The sequence below is a fragment of the Lissotriton vulgaris genome, chromosome 4_1 (assembly GCF_964263255.1).
Source record: "Lissotriton vulgaris chromosome 4_1, aLisVul1.2, whole genome shotgun sequence".
In the NCBI taxonomy this organism is placed as follows: domain Eukaryota; kingdom Metazoa; phylum Chordata; class Amphibia; order Caudata; family Salamandridae; genus Lissotriton; species Lissotriton vulgaris.
Window position 1 is genome coordinate 1866112436 of NC_141691.1, and position 24694 is coordinate 1866137129.

General features: G+C 47.3%; 1 protein-coding gene across 1 annotated transcript in view; it reads right to left on the reverse strand.

Annotated features, from left to right (window-relative positions):
* Positions 1-24694, reverse strand: part of ATAD2 (ATPase family AAA domain containing 2) — a 315004-nt gene that overhangs the window by 193577 nt on the left and 96733 nt on the right. Inside the window, exon 16 of the mRNA XM_086966184.1 lies at positions 8520-8831. Within this exon, the coding sequence (XP_086822310.1) occupies positions 8520-8831 (312 nt within the window). The remainder of the gene's footprint in view (positions 1-8519; positions 8832-24694) is intronic.

Sequence of the window (24694 nt, forward strand, 5' to 3'; positions counted from 1 at the left end):
CTGTCTTCCTCTGACAACTTTGGGGCCAATTGACTTGCAGAATCCATTAAAGAATGGATATACCTGCCCAAAAGGCAAGTGGCATTGGTGGATTTGAGAGCTATAGAAGCTGATGAAAATACCTTTTTAGCAGCCTGATCCAGTCTCTTAGCCTCTCTATCACCAGGAGTCTGCGGAAAAGCTCCAGCCAATTTCTTTGAGCATGCAGCTTGAATAACCAAACTCTCAGGCGCAGATGAGAAGATAAAAACTCTGGATCACCTGGAACCGTCCTATATCGCCTGGCAACTGACCTCGAAACTGCAGGAGCAGAAAAGGGTTTTTGCCAAACATCCCAAATCGGCTCTGTAATAGCTTCATTAAATGGAAGCAAAGTCTCAATGACTGTAGAAGGAGAAGGAAATACCTCTGTCAGAATATTGGACTTAAATTCTGTTGTAGGGAGTTGCAAGTCCAAAAGTTCAGCAGCCTTACGAATTACAACATGGTAAGGAACCACATCCTTGGAAGGAACATCAGAAGGAGGTGAAAGTTGCCATTCTGGAGATAGTTCCAAACCACTTGCCTCCCTTAGTTTTTAATAAAGGTCTTCAGACTCGTGAAGCTCTCCTTCCTCCATTTCATTTTCTCTATAATGCTGCTCCTCCAGCAACCTTTGTGCCTCATTTCTGGACCTCACGTTCGGGGCCAACTGAGTCACACACGGATCCGATGGATTCGGAACCGGCGTCAAACTCTGATCCAGCGGTGCCTTCGAAGTCGAGCGAGGCCGCGCTGACGGCGCCGAAGATGGAGGAATCGACGTCGGGGTCTACGTTCTCGGCACCGGAAAATGCCATGAAGGAGCGGCAGGTAGAAATGGCATGAACTGAGCTGGAGCATAAGCTTGTGGTACTCCCAAATTGAATGCCATGGGACCCGAAGGTGCACCAGAGGGGTACATTGCCCTCGCAAAGACTCCGTACATCGCATTAAAGTAATGTGTCGGATCTTGCCCTGGACCAGGAAATGGAGGGCACTCGCCTGGCATAGGCGTCCCCGGATTCTGGCCTGCCGACGGTGTTTCCACCGGAGTCGATGGCCTTTCAGGTACAGGCACCTCTTCCCCCAGAAACAAAGAATGCACCGAAGGAGGAGAAGGATTCGGCGCCGGTGACTGCGCCGGTGAATATACTGGAGAAACCACTCACGGGGGATGGAGAGGGAGATATATAGTCCTTCCGACGTCTATGATCCTTCGAGGTCGACAACTGAGCTTCCTCCGATCGGCGCATGCCTCTTCTTATGTTTCTTGGACTTTGAAACATGACCTGATGTCGACTTAGACTCGGATCCCGACCTCCATCTCGACCTCGCCCTCGATTTCCTCCAACCTCTCTTCTCTTTTCGAACCTTTGCCATAAACAGCTTGGCTTCCCTTTCTTTCAGAGCCTTCGGGTTCATCTTCCTGCAGGAAGAACAATCCTCGACATCATGATACGATGACAAACACCATACACAATCGTCATGTGCATCCGGTATGAACATATGTCCACCGCACTCTCTGCAAGGCTTAAAATCTGATTTTCTCGACGACATCTTTGAGGAGAGAAAAAAAAAGAGATTTGGGATACAACTGGAAACACAAAGTAACAAGCTACGGAGAGTCCCAAAAACCGTTGGCGTCGACGGCGCGGCAGCGAGGTCGCGAGCGGAGTCCTGCCTTTGTGACGTTGTCTAAGTCCTCGTCGGCGTGGAGAGCTACAAAAGTTTCCGAATGTTGCAGCGCAGGGGATATTCACAAGGTGAGGAATCCACTGGCAGATGTATCCATCAGAAAAGTAGTTACTTACCTGTATTTGCAGTTATACAGTATTGGTATCTTTCATAGATTCACATACTTAAATCATTCCCCGCAGTGAGAGTCCCACTGCATCATAAACAAGCAGTATGATAAAAGTATCATAGGCTATAATGGCCTTAGACCATCAGTTTAATAGCCCATCTAGGTCCTTTTTGTAAAAGGACCAAAGTTTAAACTATAACCACTCGGCTATTAGCACCCTTTAGAACACTCCCAAAGGAGGCGGAGTCGCTCAGATTTTACAGCACAAGTGTGAGTAATATCCCAACCCTAAGAGGAGCCTCTCTGGGGAGGAGGGTGGGTCGCACGTGAATCTATGAAAGATAACAATACTGAATAACAGCAGTTACAGGCAAGTAACATTTTTTATATCCAGTATTGGGGTATCCTTCATAGATTCAAATGCTTAAATCAGAGTAGCAAGCAGTATCAAGATAATGTAATTACCCTTAGCAGAGGGTGGGTAACACGCCCAGTCCTAGATGGAGGTGTCAAAGATAGTCAGAGGGATGGAGCAATCTTCTTTAGAAGTAGACAGGACTGTCAGTGAAGGGACCACCATAGACTGGCCAGACGTCGACAGAATCATCGACAAGATCAATGGCTCAGTCGCTGAAAGTGTTGCAGTCAGTGGTCTCGTATCTGGCATTACCATGGAAGAGATGTTAGAGGATGGGAGAATTCTCGTTGACGAGATGAGAGCACCAATGTCTGTCAACTTAGTAGGTGCAGTCGACGACAAGAGGGTGGTAGTTAACAACGGTGGCGCCAACGAATATTATGGTGCCATCCACAGGGACCTCTGAGAGGATCTATGCTTCACTAGATCAGACGACTAGGCAGAAAAACTTTTTTCTCCTTGACAGGTGTAGATTGCGAAAATAAGGTTGGCTCGGAGGAGACTTTTCTGTGTTTCTCCTTTTTAAGAGAGTCTTTAGCCAGTTGAGAGATGTTCAATTTTTCAGACATACCCTCCTGGGATCTGGCTCTTTTGTGAGACCTGGAAGATGCATCACTGTCTTAGTCTGAAGATGTTTTCTGGGACTTAGTTATCTGAAGCCACACGAGTAGACTGCCCCCTATCCCTTAACGTCTTAGATGAAAAAGTGTGACAGATTTTGGACTGTTATATCTCATGTTGAGGATGGAGGCAGTACATGCAGTCTCTATGCGGGTCATCCACATGAACCCTTTTCCTCCTACCTGTCTTGCAGGGACAGAAAAGGGCTTTCTTTTTCGACATAGAATAGTTAAGGTTCAAAGGCGGTTTGAGAAGAAAGAAAACTGAGCATAGCTCAGGGAGACTCCCTTCACACGACACGAGGTGAAAATGTGAGGGACTCAGCTGCTCTTGTGAGTGTTCTAAAGGGTGCTAACAGTGGACTGGTTATAGTTTACATTTTAGGCCTTTTTAAAAAAAAGTCAGATGTGAAAAAGTGCCATCTTTCTGCAAGATTGCCCCCACTTTTTGCTGAAGTGCTCCGAGTGTGCCCTGGGCTCTTGCTAATCAGGTACCCAGGGCATATGTTCTTTCTCTGAAGCCTAAATCCCATTGGCATCTCTAGCTACAGGTCAGCCCCAGGTAAATGGTACCACAGGTACCCAGAGCACTGTGACCAGAGAAGGTCTCAAAGGGCTACAGCACTTATTGTGCCACCCTTAGACGTCCTGTACTTTCACACCACGCACTGCCCTTGCAAGCTGCGTGTTTTGGTGCAGAACCAAATGAAGAGTCGACATGGCACACATCCTTGTGTGCCATGCCTACAACCCACTGCCTTGGCATAGGTCAGTCACCCCTCTAACTGGATGCACTATACCAGTAGTAAGAGTACAGGTGCATGAGCCCTTTACCCATACAGTGTCTAAATCCATTCTTGAACATTGTAAGTGCAGTGCTGCCATTAAGAGTATATGGTGCTGTGAGTTTGTCATTATGAACTCCACAGCACCATAATGGCTACACTGAAAACTGAGAAGTTTGGTATCAGTTTTCTCAGCACATTAAACTCACACTGATACCTGTGTGGGATTGAATGAAAAATGTGCACAGAGGGCATCTTAGAGATGCCCTGAAAACTAAGCAACCACTAGTGTCCAGGCAGAGTGGATGCTTTCAGCTGCCACCACCAGACAGATTTCTGGATCCCTGGGTCTCTCTGGGGCCTGAAACAATGCACATCCTGGAACGAGGGGCCAAGCCTCCTCCCACAGGATGGGCAGGGTTCACGAAAGGGAAGATTCTAAGGCTTGCCGCCTTTGTGAACTTCCCCAGGCCACTTGCTGAAAGCAGCAACTGGTCCACACTGGTTCTGACCCCCACTGTAGGCGGGAGAACCACGCGGGAAATACAAGTGAGGAAGAGAGGTGAGCCCACCTCTGCCAACTCCACCCCTCAGGTGGTGGAGGCAAGGTGAAGCAAAACTCTCAGTCCCCACCATCTTGCAGATTGGGGGGGGGGGAACTCAGCCAGCCAGGGACAGGCACATGCCCCCATCCCACTAGAGGGTGGCATAATAGAGGGTATACCCACCCCAGGGAAGGGACCCATTGGTCCCTAACTTTTAACTACCTGTAACGCCCCTAAATCTAGTATTTAGGGGCACCCCTAAACCTTGCTTCCTCAGAGAAGGACCTGCAACAAGAAAAGAAGGACCGGACAGCCGTGCAGCAGCTAACAAGAGGCAGATGTCCACTGACTTGGCCCCAGCCCTACTGGCCGGTCTCCACCTCGAAACTGCTCCTGCGAAATCCTGGTGTGCCCTGCAGCCAGCAACCTCGAGAACCCAGAGGACCTGCCTGCCTTCAACCACAAAGACTTTCTCCTGTAGACACTGGATTTGTTCATCTACAACCTCTGGCTCCGGCCGGACACCGCAAATCTGCACAACTCTGCACCCGCCGTCCACGGTCCGAGCTAGAGTGGGCAAACACCACAAGGAGGTACTCTTGACGATCCTGACCCGGGATCCGGCGACCCCTTACCTGCCTCAAGCCTCCAGTTGAGGCCTACAGCCTAAATCCGGAAGGTGCCTGTTGGAACCTGGGATGTCAGGTCACCTAGGGTAAGACATGCAATTCTAGAGGCACAAGTGTGAAGGTTGCAAACCACCCAGCAGTAAATACACGCAATAACACACAAAAATAACACTACACTAAAGTATGGAAAAATAAGAGCTGCTTTATAAAAATATATCTCTGCTCTTTGGTTTAGAAATACAGTTTAGTATTCTACAGCTTGTTTTGAGGATAAATGATAATACCTTCAAGATTACCAAATCAATTCATTACTTTGCATCAACAGTTCACTTCAATACTCTTTCAATTTCAGTAGGAATCACTATAGACCTTCTATGTTCTACAGTTTCATGACATTACAATTCAATAAAGGGGGAAGCAGAACAGATGGACACTGAAGAAATCCTCTATAACTTCCTTCACGTACACCCCTCTGTCCCACACACTTTATAGTAAAGGGGTACAGTCATTGAGCAATTGACTGGAGTGGGGAAGATCAATAACCTCAGTTACTTAAGTGACATCCTAGCAAGGTCATAAGAGGTAGGTTTCTCCAGGCAGTCAACCCAAGGATGGCACCCTGTAGGACAGCTAAGATCACTCCTTTGACACCTTTTTTTTTTTTACCAGGCCTTCTCCTGATCCAGTTCTGGGATCAGGGGCTCTTACGATTCCTGTCGACTTCTAATCCTTGATGTCAAACTGAGAGGGTTCTGGAATCCACCTCCTGTACAAGGGACTCTATGCCGGCAGAAGAGGCTCCCTGCCCTCTGGCTTCCCACACCCCCACTCTCCTTACTTCAATGAGGGCCCCTTGTCACGCTGAGCAGAATTACTGGAGGGAGGAGGGAACAAAGGATCAAAAGAGGAGCTCCTCGAGGGCGGCTCGCTTCCTCCGCCGGTCCCCTCAGTCCAGCCACGCTCCCTCAGCACCACGTTAGGAGAGGGGCTCCTTAAGCGGCGAGGGACGAGGGCGCTTCCCGCCTGATCTGGTGAAGAGGAGCTTCTCTGCCTCCCGTCGGATCTCAACGCAGGAATCCTCTGGCCTCTCACTAGGCCTGCGCGTCACCTGGACGCTTCCGACTCTCTCACAGGCCGCCTGCACACCGAGGCGGCTCGCCTCGGAGACACGCTCCACACTCGGCCCCGCCTCCCGCAGGCCTGCGCGTCACTTCGGCTGCTTCTTCAGACAGGGTGCGAGGCAGCGCAGGCGCGAGGGACTAGTGTTCCCGCTTGGCGTCGCCCTACTCGCTGCTCGCTCGGTCTCTGCTCCTAAGCCCGCAGTCTCTCCGCTCACCTAGCTCCACTGATGGCACTGTCCAGAGCAGAACGCTCACTTCCCCAGGGCCACGAAGGCTCCGCAGACACTCGCCTCCCCCTCACAGCTTCGGGGGAATACAGGACACCACACCTTGCTCGGATCCGCTTCCTCCACAACGCTGGTAGGTGAAGCTCTGCCAAAGGGGAAATAGGGAGAAGTCTCCCAGCAAGAGCGTAACGACAGGGGACAGTGGGGCCAAGGGTTAGAGGGGGGGTTTCCACCAGTCAGACCGATCTTCACAGCAGAAGAAGGCGGTTGGGAGGGATTGGTCATGGGTTGAAGGGGGAACGTCTCCCTGTAGTGGCGGTCTGTCACAAGGACAAACTAACTGCTCCGAGTGCGTCCTCCTCCTCTCACCACTGCCTCTCTCCTCCACTCTCTGGTCTACACAAAATGGCTCCCTGACCTATGCCCTTTTATTGCCAAGCCACAAAGGGTCCAGTAGGGCCCAGAAAGTTCTGGAAGGCCTAAGGTTAACCTATGGGGCAGTCTAGGATGTGGCAGTTGGAAACAGTTCGTGGCCACCATTTTGTGAACTACAGCATTTTCCTGTCAGTAAAGGCCTCTAGGCCTGAGGTGAAAAATTATGAGGGGGAAAAGAACACCTATCCCCTTGACCAACACCTAGAAAAAGTTAGTGGACAAAAAAAATTAAGGTATGAGGGCAAAAAGGGGACAAAATAAATAATTAATTGGAGGGACTACGCAAAAAGCCAGACAGGTCTAACAGTGCCCCCAACCGCAACCAGGAGCTGGTATGACGACCCGTCCCCAAGAGGCACCCCTGCAACAGTCGCCCCATGGCCTTGGGTAACCAAACCGACGGTGCCTAAACAGCCCCCAACTCCCAAACTTCCCTCTCCAAGTGGTAGTCGCACCCAGAAAACCTTAGTCCAAGCCTGCAGTACCTCTGCAAACCTGAGGCTCCCCATTGCAAACAGGGCGCTCGACGTCGAAACAGCACCCTGCACCCGGCCGCCCTAGTGCTAGTGCCGCTGAGGGTGCATCTTTGGTGCTACTTTGTTTCCCCATTCGCCCGAGCTAAAGTCCAAGAGCTTTGCTACCACAACCAAGTGGTCTGCTCGTCAGTAGCCACCAACCGGAGGCCACCTATCCCCCTTGGATAACATTGGGATCAGCACTCTGCACCCGGCTGCCCCAGTGCCACTGAGGGTGTAACAAGAGTGCATCCTTTACCCTGGGGGAACCCAGAGTCTACCTCCAGAACCTCAACTCTCACTACCACATACTTACTTTAAAACCAATTACACTATTTTCCTCCATAGGATAACAGATTGTTTTTCTTGGAAACATTTCTAGGTGTGGAGTTTGAGAACCTAACGAAAGTCTTTAAAATTGTACTGTTTAACAAAACAATTTTACTTACCTGTTTACAATTAATGACCCAGAGTAGTATCAAGTTATACTAATCTGTGTAAGAACAGTAATCTAAAAAGTAACTTACCTGGCATTTTAATGAAAAGCTCATTCAAGTCTATGTACTGTATTTACAAAGTATTGCATTTCTCTGCAACCATACTGCAAGTCAAAACGAAGTGCATATGCAATTACAATTAAAACTGTTCACAAACTGCATTACTACTGTAAAGAATGTATTGCTTACCTGTGCCAGGCTTGCTTGGTTCTATAAAATAAAATAACTACAAATATTTTTATACAAAAACAATTGGTCTGAAGTTCAGTCTTGTAGTATGTGAATTTATTTGCTGCCTGAGTGTACAACAAATGCTTAACACTGTCCTCGGATACTGCCTTACTGCTCGACCACACTACCACAAAGAGAGAGTGAGGTGCAATCTAACTTCCTCTGCCTACCTCTGGGGTTCTACTGGACTCTGCACACTATCTCACTTTGGTATAGTATATATAGAGCCAGTTTCCTACAAATGCTATAAAACCAACACCCTAGGTCCATTATAGCCTATGATACTTTTATCATACTGCTTTAATATGGTACCGTGGGACTCCCACTTGGACAACGGGGAATGAGCCGAGCATGTGAAACAATGAAAGATACTCCAGTACTGGGGATGACAATACCAGTCGCAATGTTCTTTTACAAGAAATATGAGGATAAACATTGGGTTGCTGGATACTATCATAGCTGAACTTGTGTGGTTTACTGTGAGCAGCAATTAGTCTTCCTAACCTGTATTACAAGGACTTAAAAGAATGGCTTATGGTAACTTGTTTAGGGGATAAAATGCCAACAAACAAGTTAGTCTTGCAAGTACAACTAGGTGCTTCATTCATGGGTGCTTAAGTTTAACCACACATTACTTAATGTATATAAACAGAATAGAGATAAATCCATACCAGACTGTGCCAGCTTCATGCCTAGTTCTGCATGTGGAAAAACCCTTTGTAATGCTCCTAGAATGCGGTCCAGTGTGTTCTGAAGCAGAGGTTTGATAATGGGAGACAACGCCAGGCCTGGTGAAACTACAGCTCTTTGAGATGCTGGGACAATCTTCTGCATGGCTGTCACAAAGTCTTTAGCCGTAATAGTAATAGAAGAAATGTCAAGCTGCAACTTGTCACTCGTCGTATAAATCTGTGGATAACGACGTCGTAGAGCACATATAGCTGCCTCAGCACACACAGACTTTATGTCTGCACCGCAGTAACCTGAGTGAAAGAGAGGTGAGAAAAATGAAATAGTGATAGTTAATTAATAAGATGGTATAATACGGATTGTATAAATCATTTAAGAATTAAGTAGTCCTAAGAGCAATCTCCTTTTACAGGAGTTGCACATAAATATAAAGCCTCGAAGCTGGAAAAACATTACCACACAAAATTTCAAATTTGAATGAATTAATCAGTTTACAAATTCCTGCTAAAAGATCGTTCTTAGGTCACACACCAAGGAAGGAGTCATTTAGGTGATCCTTACGGTAACCAGGACTATTGTCACCTCAAGAAAGGCTCAATGAAACATACGGTGATCCATCTGACTCATGTGTAACCAGGCAAGAATAAACATCAAATTGTAATATTGAATTGCTAGTATATCTGAACAATTTCTTATCCAAAATATTGCGGGAAATTCCTCTAGCTACACTATTAAATATGTACGTCAACATCTCAGCGTCTGAATGCTACAGTGAAGTAAATGCAGAAATGGACATTCAGGTAGTAAGAGCCCATTTAACTGAGTAGTTTGCTAACATGCTAAAACATTAATGCTACAAACTGTTTTTACACAGATCCCCCATGATCTCCCTTTGGGTGGATGGGTGTTAAAAATCATTCCTCACACTGCGCCCTCCATTTTTTTTGTGTATTCCAGGGAATACTTCCTTCCCTTTTTCCTACCCTTACTTGCAATACCACTTCTTACACACATGAAAAATACACTTGTTTTTCAGGTCCTAAATTACTACTTTTACAAAACGCTGATTAATGTACTCTAATCAGGTTTTTCTTTTATTTAACTAACGCTCTAGTTTTCCCGTAAAAGGGAATTGAGGTGGAGGTAAACTGAAAGGCCCCATCTCAAAATTTCCAGATGCTAAGTCTGAAGTCATTTAAATGTGGACCACTGTCAAGGTTTGAAAAGCCTTGGATTTTGGGTACAGATTTACACATTGGGAACTTCTTGCCTACAATGCCATGAGACAAAGTATATTTTCAGCACGCACTGGGTGTCTTAAATTCCCCTTCAGCACGCAGAGTGCAAGTACCAAATCCAAATAATTGACAGGGTGTTTCAATAGAGAATGACTCAGTAACTTTATTCTCCACCAGAAAAAAAAAAAAAAAGAGAAGAGTTAACCAGACAAGCCAGTTACTTACCTTCGGTAATGCTCATTCTGGTGGGTTCTCCATCTAACAGCTTCCTCATCTTCAGAATATTCCTCAGGCACCATACTGGACCCAGACGTTTTCACATTAACACTCTTGTGCACCGCTAGTTGGGGCCATGTGGCTCTGTGTTGGCCTCATTCTGCCCCAGAAGAGACTGAGCAGAAAAAAAGGGGGCCTCTCCTGCTCACGCATAGCTGTTTCTTGCTGGACTCTTTTCATGCCCTCAGACGAGGAGCACAAAAAAATTGTTAGTTGCAGTATGCAGAGCTCTAACCTAGGAGCTTTTTAGAACTTTGAGGTGGGCAGAGCAGGGAGCAATCTGCTGTTAGATAAAGTATCCACCACAAAGAGGTGGAGACAATAAGGAACTAGTTCTTTTTGATGGATACTTCGAACCACGAATCCCTTACCTTTAGTATAGATAGCAAAGCACTACCTCCCAAGGTGTTGAGTCCGTAGAGTGGCCTCAGGCAAAAAGTCCTGCAGGATTGATTGGGCGAAATTGCCCTACCCATTGGACCTCGCTGGTAATAGTGCTTTATCAACATGTGCACCGAAACCCACGTCCTGGCCTAACAGATGTCAAGAAAAGGCATCATACTGGTAAAGGCATTGGCCCAAGGGGAGAGAGCCATCAGTCCATCTAGAGACTGCCACTTGGCCAATTTATGTCAGATCTTAATGCAGAGAACTTTCCACCAAAACAGAGTCCTTTTCTGTACTGCTCTCACTTGCTTAGCCCCTAGAATCCCCCTCCCCTCCTCAACCCCCCCCCCCCGTCCAGCCAAAGGCCTTTGGTGCTATCAATGTAAAAACCTACGGCTTGGTGTTCAGTCAAAAGGAGTCTCTCCTCCTCTTTTGAGGGGTGAGAGGTGGATCAAATAGCATTTGGAGGGTGGTAGATTGCCAAATGTGTAAAGGAGTCAATTGTGTCAAAAACGCCACCCTGGTCCGCAACATTAGTTTGTCTGGGAAAAAGATTGGGGGGGGGGGGGGGGGGGGGGTGGGGGCGGAGGGGGGTGGTTGAAGGAGGGTCTGCACAGAGAGCCTGCAGCTCACTCAAGTGACAGACGAGCTCAGGTTCAGAAACATGGATATGAGGGTCCGAAAATTCAACAAGCAGTTATGCATTAGCTTACATGAGAAACTTCAGGAACAAATTAAGATCCCACTATGGCATCAAAAACTGGTTGAAAGCGAACAGGTGTGTCAAACATTTAACCGCATCACAACAGGTGATTTAAACCAAGATGGTTGGTCTGGCAAAATCAAAAATGCCAATAAAGCGGACAAAAAAGACCTTTAAATGGTACCTACTGAAAGGCCCCACTGGGCAAAAAACAAACCCAATAAAACAGTTTGGCTTGGGAGGTAGTTTGTGTTGTGGACTCCACCTTAGGGGTAAATGGACTATGTAGAAGGACATCTGGTCATGAAGAGGACATTCACACCCTCAGGTGGTAGACCGAAAACAGTCAACTGACCTTGCTTAATCGCCATGCATGGAGATGCAAATTGTGCAGGTTCAGGTGCAGAACCCTGCTGCTGCAACATAAAATCCTCCCAAAGCTGTACCCTGATAGGACAGATGCTCATGTCAAAACTTGCCCAGCAGTTCCAGGTACCACACTCTTGTGGCCCAATCCTCACCCCTAGCAGGACTTGGGCTAAGACATTTCTGATCTCTTTCACAACCCTGAGCAGGAGAGGTGGAATACTTCTCATAGAACATTCTTGCAAACGTCAACGTGCAGACATTTGGAAACTGACATTCTGCTGTGGTAAAAAGATCGAGTCAGTGTTCTCCCCGCTGTTGGAAGATGCCCTGAGGCACCATGTAGTTGAATTTCAGGGTGGATCATGAATGGTGGTTCCAAGATCTCACCTGTTAGTTGATAATCTGGGAGATGTCCTGATGCTTTAAACCACTCCAGTGCAGCAGCACCTCGAGGCACATACCAAGGAACCCCCTGCTTATTTCAGTACCACATTGCAGTGGTGTTGGCTGAGGGAACCTGTACCAGCCTTCTCTTGATAGAAAGCAAGTCTTTCAGTGCCAGGTGGATGGCCCGTAGCTCCAACAGATTTATATGGAGCTCGTTTTCCAACAGGGACCAGAGCCCCCCCTGAGCTTCACCTTGCCAGGATGACTTCCCCAAACACAGCAGTTACAGTCACCACAGTACAGTCTGGCTGCACAATGAAGAGGGGAGTGCCACTGGTCAGATTGTGGTCGAGCAGCCAGTTTTACAGATCTTTTGCAGACCTCTATGAAACCTGGATGATGTCCGCTAGGTTTCCTTGTTGTTGGGTCGACTGGGAACTCAGATCATAATACAGACCCTGCATGTGTCACCAGGTGAAGCAGACTATTAGAATACACGAGGCCAACAGACCAATATGTCTCAGAGCTTCTCTCTCCAAGATCCAGGACAGAGGATGAATCGGGATCATAGTCAAAGTGTCCTAGCCTCATTGCGGCAGAGGAAAGGAACTGCGGCAGAGGAAAGGAACTGAACAGCACCATGTCTAAAATCACTTCTATAAAAGAAGGTAGGTGTGGGAGCACACTAAAGACTTTGCAAGTGTACTCGCTTGTCGGACTACATCTATCATGATGCTTAGGGGCGACCCTGCTGGGAGGTGAAGCAGTGTGCTCCCACACCAACTTTCCACTTCTATAAAAGGACGTTTTTACAATTTTGACTTTAGGTCTAACAATGGGGTCAGCATCAGTGAAAACAGGACCGGCGCAATTCATGTAACTAGAATAGGATTCAACACAAGTCAGTGAAAAATAAGAGGTGGGTCCAGGTGGATCAGAAAGTATGAGGCCTGCTATGTTAGCAGTAACCAGTCAGGAGGATCATGTGGATTCTTGGTGCCCAAAGATACACCAGAGGGACTTGGAAGAACAGCAAAAATATGCAGCATAGCTTCTCTGAAGGCCTCTACTTCCTACGGTGCTCCCAATGGCCTGGGGAACAATTGTGGAATCCGCTCCACAATCAAATCGAGAACAAGATGAAGTGGCACTTTGATACCCTCACAACTTCTCTTAAGGTGGAAAGTGGCATGTCGCCTTCTTGTGTTTCTACTTGGACTTAAACTTCGACTTTCCAGATGAAATGGGCTGCAAAGAGGATCTGCAGTGGGATCAGATTCTAGAATGGGAACAGGTCCACATCCTTGACTTAGAACAGGAGTAGGACTCCTCTGGCTTATTTTGATGCTCGACAGCATATCGCTTCAATTCACTGTCTTGGGTTGCCTTTGGGTGCATTAGAGAACACTATTCATGTCTTGGAATTGTGTCCCAAGTCGAAACACCAGAGGCACAGCTCCTGAGGGTCCATCAATTATGAGATGCACAGTAAGGTTTGAACCCTTTAATATTATGTGGGGACATTTTTCCTCTGCACACTGGAATTTCGTTTGTAAAATTTGTGAAAGACTGGAAAAGGGAGTTAAGCTCATAATCTGCGTTTGAACGTGCACAAAGAAAGACAGACATCGACACGCAGGGATGGCGCTTATATAGGTCTACGCTTAGTCACTTCTGCGGAGAAAAGAGGCCAATGTGGAGCCGCACAGTGTCCCTGAATGGAATGCAGGAACACTGCTTTGAAAACTTCTGGATTCAGTCTGGCGCCTGCGGAATACTTTAAAAGGTGAAGAATCTGCAGTTAGAAGTATCAATCAGAATTATTTCTAACATGTTCCTGAGTGCTTCAGCAGCTTGGTCAAAAGTGTGTTTGGGGAGGGTGAGGGGGGTGAGGGGGTGGGCGGGGGAGCATAGGTATACTAAGTCTGGAGCATAGTGGCCTCCTCTCTTCATGCCATCTCTTCCATAAAAGCCAATTACCTCACAGTCTGTTTTATCATTGTATGGGAAGGGGTTAAGTACTGGACATTTTGATTTAAGAAGTGATGGTTCAAGAGGTTTTACTGACTAGGATTCAGAAAAACTTTCAGTATCTACAACATTTTTCCAACACAAGTACAATGGTACACAAGGCATAAAGAAAGCAGTAATTTAGTTAATAGTTACATGAAACATAATGAGGGGAAACAAAGGAATGGTAAGATTCTGAGTGTTCGGTACAGGTACACGCAGCAAATTTCATCTGACGCCACCCACGGAGAAACAATGTCAAACATCTCCTAGGCATGTAGTTGAATATCAAAGCACACTTGTTATGGGTTCTGAAGTTCATAAATTAAAACATAAGGTGAACCACACAAAAAGGAATTATTTTAATTTGCCAAGCCTCAGAGACAGGAAAGTCCCAAATGACTACACACAGAACCCTCCGACAATGAAGACACATGCTACGTACAGTAAGCACAAGGGTTATTAATGGATTGCTTAATCACTAAACAGCAACATTTCACAGGGAAACAGTGCTGGGACAGATGTTAAAGGTGATGGACAGTACAATCTAAATTCTTTAAGTCAAGAGTATTACAGAGCAAGGAAGGGGGAGGGGCAAGATGGAGAATGCCCAAAGGTGTAAAGCAACATGAACAGAAGAGACCATAGAAATGGCTCCAAATAAGCTGGTACTGGGATGAGAAGTCTGAGATGAAGTCATTTCCAGAAGCTGAACGGCTACAAGACTGAGCTTCTCCTCTTTGGAGAGCCTGCGCTGCTTTGAACTGGTCCCCCTCTTGGTGGCATACAGAATTAGGAAATGCTCATTCTCACAAGGAGTCAGCAAAGAAGGGGGATATATTTCTTGATGTCAGACTTTCATTTATTAACCAAATTGCTTTTTCTATCCGTTTAGGTTTACAGATTTGTAAAGCGCATGGCTGCCCGTGAGCGTCCTAGCGCTAGTGATAGAGCAGATGAAGTTGAAGAGGGAGATAATTAGGGGAACAGCCACGGCTTCAAAGGTTTGCGAAAGGAGATTGGGCTGAGCCCGAATGTCTAATGGCAGTGCGTTTCACAATTTGGAGGCGTTATACGAAAAGAGACTGCCTCCAGATCTGGCCCTCTTAATCCTGGGTATTGACGTCAGGTGGAGGTGTGTGGAGCGAAGAATTCATTAGTTTTATAGGGAATGACAAGATCCTTTAGGATGGGGGGGCCTTGGCGTGCAAAATTTTATGGGTAGTGCAGAAGGCCTTGAAATGCACCCTTTCCCATATGGGCAGCCAATTTAGTGACTTAAGGGCTGGTTTGGCTGATCAACAGTTGTTTGTGCCCGTGAGAAGCCGGGCAGCAGTGTTTTGCACAACCTGAAGCTTTGCCATCACTTTGCTGGGGGCCCGAGGTATAGGGCATTGCCGTAATCCAAACGGGACAGTACAAGGCCTTGAATCAGAAGCTTTTGAGATTGAGTAGGAAGTAGGGGTAGCATTTTTCGGGAGGTACGTAAGAGGCCGTAGCAGGTTCCGGCAGTTTTTCTGGCTTGGGTGGTAAGTGTAAGGCCTTCATCCAGCCATATCACCAGCTTTAGATTTCAGACTTTGGAATTGGAGGTGGACCCATACAGGGAGGCCACAAGGTCTCCGGGCGAAAATGTGATTGGTTGCCCAGGACCAAGATCTCTGTCTTATCGCTGTTTAGCTTAAGATGGGACCTGTCCATCCATTTGGTTATATCCCCAAGACAGGAATGAAGATTGGTAGGGGGGAGGTCCTGCTGACTTAGGGATACAACCAGCTGGGTATCATCAGCATAAGTTAGGAGCTTGATACCAAATGGGGTGACAATCTTTTCAAGGGTGGACATATACACATTAAAAAGGGTTGGGCTCAAGGCAGAGCCTTCGGGGACGCCACAGTGTATAGGTGTTATTTTAGAGATGAAATTGCCATCCGCCACCTGAAAAGAGCGGCTGTGTAAAAAAGATTTAAGCCAGGACAGGGCTGACCATGAGATACCCAAGTCCTCAAGCCTATGGGCCAGCGTAGAGTGGTTAACTGTGTCGAAGGCCGCGCTCAGATCCAGGAGGATTACTGCCACTGATCCTCCTGCATCTGTGATCTTTCTAGCCTCTTCACTACCGCAACCATTGCGGTCTCCGTGCTCTGGCCCGGCCTAAAGCCAGTCTGTGAGAGTTTAAGTAAACCATTTATTTCAAGGTAGTCAGATAGCTGACGGTTAATACATTTTTCTGCTACCTTGCTGACGTCTGGCAGTAAAGAAATTGGCCGAAAGTTATTCAGCTCCAGGGGTTCCAAGTTGGGTTTTTTAATCAGTGCTAAATGATTGCCTTTTTCCAACTCGGACGTACAATGCCGTGGGAGAGCGAGGTGTTAATCAAGTTCACCATATATGGAAGAATGGTGGGGGTCACTAATTTTAAGATATTCAATGGAGCAGGATCTAACGGCGAGCCGCTTTTAATTGATTGAAAAATAGAAGAGAGTGTGTCTGTTATTGGGGCAAACCTATCCAGATTGGACTTGAGTGGCTGAAGTGCTAATCTAGACGAATCTTGTAGGTCAATGGTGTCAGTAGTGTGCAGAGGGAGATGGTTAAGGATTTTTGGATCTTTGAATCGAAGAACTCTGCTAGTTCATTACAACGACTGACCGATGGATCCACGGGGGAGGGCGGGTCGGGAGTTTTTTAAAGTTTTTTTGCAATTTGAAAAGTTTCCCCTCGACGAATTAGCAGAAGATCTCATTTTTTCTTCGAAAAAAGTGGATTGTGCCAATTTAAGGGCCTTTTTATAATTGAGGATCATGCACTTATAGTCCTGCTTCTTAAGGGGATCGAAGTTCTTCCTCCATGCCCTTTCAGATTTTTTACAAAGTTTTTTTAGGAGTCGAACTTCCTTAGTGAACCACGGCGAGGTGGTTTTGCCTCTAGGTTTGCAGGTGGATTTTTTCGGCAGAACTATGTCCAGTGCCTTTTCAATCCACATTGAGAACTCAGTATCTGCTGCTACGGGATCCGACTCACAAGATGGGAGGTGAGAGCTCCATAGTATACTTCCATTCTTCCGGGTCAATTTTAGCCCATGGACGCGCGATCCTACTGGGTACTGGTCTAGGGCGATGGGTGGTAGGAAATCGCCAACTAAACGGTATAAGGAAGTGGTCCGACAACAGTACCGGATTGGGAGTGGGAACTCTGAGGTCGGGAATGTTGGAAAAGATGAGGTCCAAGAGATGCCCCAGCTTGTGGGTGGGATGGAGGCTCTCCAGCTGAAGCTGGTATGTTGCTAAGTCCAGTGACAGTTCAGAAGCTAGTTTGTCTCCACCATTATCAAAGTGGATATTTAAATCCCCTTGAATCATGAAGTTGGAGAGAGTGATGGCAAACGCCAATGAGTTTTCTAGGAGTGAAGTGCAGAATTGTCCTGTATCGCCTGGAGGACGGTAGATAAGAATTCCCGAAAGGGATTTGCATGGAGAGGCTTGGATAGTGAAAAAAACATTTTCACAATCGGATAAGGAACTGCCATGGAGACGGCAGGAAAGGTGGTCCTTCTAGATTATGGCGATTCATCCTCCCTTTCCCTTTCATCGATCCACATGCTAGATGAGGAAGCCCGGGGGTAAAGACTTGATTATGTCTGGGTCGGAATCAGGCCCTAACCATGTTTCTGTCAGGAAAAGGATCTCCAACCGAAGATCTTCTAAGATTATATAAATTTCTTGAGCGTGTTTTGGTAAGGACCTGCAGTTTAGCAAAGCCATGTTCAGAACAGTATAGGGGGTGGGCAGGGTTCATCAGTAACTAACCTATAAGGGCAGTGAAGGCAGTGTTTGACTGGACCATCCATTAATATCGGATGTGTACAGAGGGGTTGGGCTCGCTGTCTCAGTTGAAACAGAAAATCTCTGGAGTATTCAAAAGGCACATAGGGGTATACTGCCAGGGTGCCGGGCTCTGAGCTTGGCCTGGCGTGGACGGGCGCAGACGGGCTTACCTCTCGCGCACCTCCGGCACGCCCTCGTCGCGCCCGCTGAGCTCATCCGCTGTGCATGTTATGCAAAGTTCTCCATTTGCTTCTCATCGACTATTATTTTGCCCTGCATTATTTAATGAAAATCCAGTTATCTGAACTCCCCAATAATACCAAGGCTAGTCTGCAAATGACTGAGAAACTGGTGACCAGAACACTACATTACTTAACTCTCGCCCTTTTTATCTTCATTCAGAAGTCAATCATTCCAAATTCGATAAGTCTGAAAACATGGCTGGTATCCTGGTTACATCGTTCTCAGGACTGGGACCTCTTTTTGGGTAACTGACTGCTTTTTACAAGTAGCATTTCATTCATTCATTTAAGGGCACTTAACTAAAGATACACCATCTTCCTGCTTTATGGCTGTAGGACAGACTGGGTGTGCCTGCATCAGCCCCTGCAGATGAGGGACCAAAGAGTTAGACCTATGGAAAGTTGCTGTAGGCAATTGGGTGAGGAAGCCAGGAACCCATTTCCTAGATCGGTTATTCGTTTTGGACAATTTTATCACAAAAACATAAGAGGACACATTAAATGCACTATTACAGTGGTTCCTAACCTTTTTTCGACCCCAACTTTATTACTGGAACCCAGGACCCCCACAAATCATTAATGGAATCCGGAGACCCTCCCAGTCATTACTGGAAGAAGAGGACCCCAGCGTAAGCATTTTCAATGAAATGAACCACAAAACAATATACAAAAATATAAGTCAACAAGCATTCAAACAAATATATAAAATACTTAATTCTACATTAAATTCACTAATATAAAAAAATCTAAATTCTAATGTAAGGATTGTAACCTTTCTAATTTCAATTAATGAACTTGCACATGCTCCCACTAATCAATCGGATGACACCAACTTAACCTTTAACCTCCAGAGTCGGCTTTGCAGACCCCCAGGGGTCCCCAGACCTCAGTTTAAGAACCACTGCACTAGTGTAACTTTTCGTTTAAATTTGCTACCCAGTGTTTGATAGAAGGATTAGTTACTTACCTGTATCTTAGTTCTCATCCAAGGGTATAATCAACGTCATAATCTATGAATAATCTCCGCCCATGTGCGGGGTCCCGGAGCATATAGAAAATGCATCTATGTCCATATGTGAAAACATACATGCATCCTAGAATGTTTCTAACATAGCAAAAATGCCGAAATTACATAGATTTGCATTGCAAAAACAATACCCTCCTAACCATAAGGGGAAAAAAAGGAAGCAGTGAGAAATTGTCATACAACATTTGTGAGAAAGTACCATCTTTCTTGCACTGGTATGCCCCCACTTTTTTCTGAACTGCTGATGTGCTTTGACTGAGTGTGCCCTGGGTCCCTGCCAACCAGGTACCCAGGGCCTGTGTTCCTTCCCTAAAAGCTGTGTTGAAACTAAAACCCAATTGGCATCTCTGGCCACCTCTCAGTCCCTAGTAAATGATACCCTAGGTACCCAGGGCATGGTGACCAGAGAAGACTCCTGAGGACTGCAGCACTTATTGTGCCACCCTCAGGGCTGAGTGGCTGCAGAGGCTGCCACACAGCAGACATGTTGCTGGACCCCTGGGTGGAGAGCCCCCCCGCTCTACTGGGCCTGCAACAATGCACATCCTGGGCGAGGCGCTAGGTCTCCTCCCCCAGGATGTGCAGGGGAAAGCTTCAAAGGCATGCCGCCTATGTGAGCTTCTACAGACCATTTGCTGTACCCAGCAACTAGCCCCCACCAGTTCTGACCCCCACTCTGACGTGAAGACTGGCGGGAAAAACTACGTCAGGAAGGGGGTGTGCCAGCCTGTGCCAACCCCACCCCTCAGGTGGGGGAGACTAGGTGAAGCACGACCCAGGGCTCCAGCCTTCTTGAAGATGGGGAGTCCTGCCCAATCCCAGCTAGGCTCCTGCCCCCCTCCCACAGGAGGAGCAGGCTAGAGGGTGTACCCACCCCAGGACAGGGACCTATTGGTCCATGCCCTTACCCTACCTGTAACGCCCCTAAAATCAGTATTAACGCTCCCTGAAACTTCCTTCCTCAGATCCAGATACCACAAGAAGAAAGATCAAAAAGCAGACCCGCCGCGCAGCTGCTAACTACAGGACGACAACAACTGACTTGGCCCCAGCCCTACCGGCCTGTCGATCCTGGAACCTGCTCCTGCCTAAATCGTGGCGACTCCTGTGGACAGCAACCTTGGGACACCCAGAGGACCTGCCTACATTGACCCTCTTAAAGACTGGGACTCCTATCTGCATAGGCTCTGCTGCAACAACCCCCCCTGGTGTCAGCCAGGAAGCTTCGGAACAGCCCATTCTGCCCCCGCCGAGCCCGGCCCGTGCCAGAGTGATCCAGGACCACGAGGACGTCTCCCCGGCAACTGGGACCCAAAGTCCAGTGTCCAAAGACCCTCCTCGACGAACCAGACAACGCCTGCAGACTCAGAACCAGGGGGCCCTCCAACCGCGACCAGCTGAGGGTAAGCTTTTCCGACACCCAAAGAGACCCCTGCACCCGGCACCCTACAGCCCCATGTGCCTCCTTTTGGGGTACCTACCTGTGCTCCAAGATCCCAACTTACCTCTCGACGTGCTGGTCGCCCCTGGAGAGTCTCCGTCCGCGAGCCTGCAGCCTTTGTTCCCTTTAGACCTGTTTCATTGGAAAACATTGAACGCCTGACTGCTCAAAAGCGCCCTGCACCCAGCCGCCCGAGTACTGCTGGCCGTGCCACCTTTGTCCTCTCCTGCTTCCCCCTTTGCCCTGAGCAAGTGACCAGGAGCCCAGCTCCCACAGCCGCGTGGCCTGCTAGCCAGCAGCCACCAACCGGAGGCCCCCCGTCCCCCACTGGATATCATTGGGCCTAACCACCTCTGCACCCGGCCGCCCCAGCACCACTGAGGGTGAACCAACTGTACCTAGCCGACCCCCCCCCCCCCTTGAGCTCAATGCTAAATTGTGTGTAGAATTGTGTTGCCTACTGCAACCCCTGTACCTATAGTCTTTACAAAGTTTATTGCCTTTCTGCAAAGTACTCATCTGAGTCCTCTCATATTGAGAGCAGTATATTTGTGATGCCTGTTGGTTCTAGAAATAAAACATCTACATCTTTTGATATAACAATTGTCCTGGAGTTCAGTCTTCGATTGTGTGAACCTTTAGCTGACACAACAAATGCTTTACACTGTCCTCTGGTACGGCCTTACTGCTCGACCAAGTTACCACTTTAGAGAGTAAGGTCACACCTGGCTTTAACCTCTGTTATCCCTCTGGGGTTTGTGGACTCCATACACACTGTACCTTACTCTGATCCAGTATATATAGAGCCACTTTCTCACAACAATGCTTTATTGCCTTAAGGAAAGCTTGTAATTGCAGGCAGTTGCCTGTAGGCTGCACAGCAGAGCAATGAAACAAAGAAAAAACACACTTTGCCTTTAAGGTGTTTAAGGGTTAGGATACTGTGCCTTTAAGCCCTGCAGGAGACCCCCTGCTCCCATGATGCACCACAGGTGACAATTAGGTCAGTTCTTTTTGACGGTGTACTATGTACAGACACCTGAGTAGAGATGCAATTAACAAAAACAACTCCAATAATGCTCGTCCGGAGGAGGGAGGGTCGTTTATGAATTTGATAAGTATACCCCTAGATGAGAACTAGGATTACAGGTAAGTAACTAATACTTCCCATCCAGGTGATACTCATCAATAGTCATAATCTATGAATAGAGTAGGAAGACCATACCCAGAGTCTCGCGGACGAGCAATAGAGTATACAGAACATGAAAAAACATCATATTCAAATTGCAATCATGCAAACAAATTCCTTAAAGAAGCCTGCCCAACCTGGGCATCGGCTTGGGCATCAGAATGTAGACAGTAATGGGGTGTGAAGGTATGCACTGATCGCCATGTAGCCTACTTGCAGATTTCAGACATAGGAACGTTGAGAAGGAGAGCTGTGGTAGAAGCTTTCCCTCTGGTAGTGTGTGCTTTAGGTCTGCCGTGTAAGGTCTTGTTAGCTAACTGGTAGAATAGAGCTATACAAGAGACATTCCATCGAAAAATAGATCTTTTAGATGCAGCTAGACCGGTGTTAGTGGAACAATAGTTGATAAATAGGTCAGATTTCCTAAGCATAAGAGTTTTGGCCAGGTAAAACATCAATACTCTCCGGAGATCTAAAGAGTGTAATGATCTCTTCAGGGGAGGAGACGGTTGAGGAAAGAAAGTGGGCAGAGTAATCACTTGATTGATGTGAAAATCTGAGACCACCTTAGGAAGGAAGCTCGGATGTGTACGTAGCACCACTCTATTGGCATGAAACACAGTGTAAGGTTCCTTGCAGCACAGGGCCTGAATCATTCACCCTGCGGGCGGAAGTGATGGCTACTAAAAATGCAGCCTTCAAGGTCAAATGCTGCAAAGACGCCTTGAGAATAGGCTCAAAAGGAGCACCCATCAGTCTAGTAAGGACAATGTTAGTTTCCCAAGGTGGAGAAGAGGATCTCACTGGTGGATAAACCTTCCTGAGTCCCTCTAGAGAGTCCTTGACACTGGAATTTGGAAGAATGAAGTCTGGGTAGGAGACTTTCTGTAAGCTGTAATGGCAGTCAGGTGGACCCTGATGGAGGGGCATTTCAGGCCTGACTTTGCCAAGTACAGCAGGTAGGGGAGGAATACATAAATAAATAAATCACTTGCTCCTGACCCTTGGTTAGATCAAAAGCTTTGTCCTTACACCACAGGAATTTCTTTCACTTGAAAGCATAAGACTTTCCGGTGGAGGGTCTCTTTGCTTCCCTGAGATACAGTCCGCAGAGAGGTCTAGGTGCCTGTACTAGATAACTTCAGGAGCCATGCAGTCAATCACAGAGACAGGAGGTTGGGATGAAATGCTCTCCCTTCGTTCTTGGTCAGCAAGTCCGGGCAGCAGGGCAGCCTCCAATGTGGAGCTTCTGATAGCTGCAGGAGATCCAGATACCACCACTAGTGCAGCCACTCTGGTGCTTTCAGGATCATTCTGGTGTTGGTCCTGTAAAACTTCTGTATGACCGCCGGGATCAGAGGGAATGGCGGAAAAGCGTACAGCAATGTCTGCGGCCAGCTGATCAAAAGTGCATTCCCCTGTGATCCTTGCTGAGGGAATCTGGATGCGAAGACCTGGCATTTTGTATTTGCTGCGTCAGCGAACAGGTCGTTGTCTGGCACTCCCCATTGCCGAAAGATGTCCTGTGCGACAGTCGTTGAGCATCCAGTTGTGCGCTTCTACGAAGTCTCTGCAGAGAACATCTGCCTGCACGTTCAAGGTTCCTGGAAGATGAACGGCTACGATTGTTAGACTCCTCGCCAGAAGCCACTTCCGTAAGGGCTGAGCCTCCAGAGACAGGTGCCTTCCTGCTGGTTCAGAAAGTACACTGTTGTTGTGTTGTCTGTCTGAATGGAGCTCGACTGTAGGGATGGGTAAAGAGACTTGAGAGCAAGATGGACTGTCCTTAGTTCCAAGACGTTGATGTGATAACTTCCGTCTCATACCAGATACCTTGTACCTGAAGCTGGTCCATGTGAGCTCCCCAACCCTGCAGGGAGGCATCTGTAACCACTGTCTGGGTCGGAGGAACCGGATGAAAAGGAACCCCTTGTAGAAAGTGTGAGCGCTTCATCCACCATTTGAAGGAGTCTCTGGCAGCCTGAGAGAGAGAGACATGATCTTCACAGCAGCCTGACCTCTGTGTCCACTGATCTTCGAGGGATTGTTGCAGAGGCCACATGTGGAGTCTTGCATTGGGCACAATGTATATGCATGAGGACATCGATCCCAGCAGTTATGACACCTGCATTGCTGTGGGATGTTAGAGACGACGTCAACAGCTTTCTCAGGTCTCTCTGGACCTACAGCTTTCGAGCCCAAAGTGCTGGGCCTCGACGCACACTTACTGGCATGCGGCGGAGAGTCTCAACGTTGAGACAATGACTTTTCCCTCAAAGCTGCAGAGTGCCTCGGCTTCTTCGACGGCAATCGAGACTAACATTCCGTCACCTTCTTGTTCATGGACTCCGGGGAGGTGGAACTGCGCCATTTTCGGTGTCGCTTACTTGAAGAAGGCGCTCTGAAGTCTCCATGGTCACCTCCATGATGGCTTCTGTCGTTCTCCAGCTGGGCATGAAGCTTGATGAGTTCTCGGTCGCGCAGAGTCCTTTTGGAAAACCTCTGGCAGTGATAACACTGGTCAGGGTTGTGTGAAATTGGAAGACACACAATACACAAAGTGTGGGTCTGACCGTGCCATTTTCTTGCCACAGGAAGGACATTTCCGAAATAAAGTAGGCATTCTGACTGGAAAAAATTGGGGGGAAAAAACAAAAAGCAGTAGACTGTGCCTCTAGGAATCAGAATCTGTCGATTTTTCTGAGGAAATATCGAATTAATCACTTTGTCAAAAAAACGAAAAGCTATAACTCCAGGATCCTCACAGAAGGAGCCAGAAAAAAAGAACTGACCTAACTGTCACCTGTGGCCTGCAATTACAAGCTTTCCTTACAGCAATAAAGTATTGTTGTATGACAATTTCTCACTGCTTCCTCTTTTCCTATTGGGTTAGGGGGGTATTGTTCTTGCAATGCAAACCTATGTAATTTCAGCATTTTTGCCATGTTGGAAACATTCTAGGCTGCATGTATGTTTTCACATATGTAAATATATAGCTATATATGTATTTTCTATATGCTCCAACATCCCGCACATGGGTGGGGATTATTCATATATGAC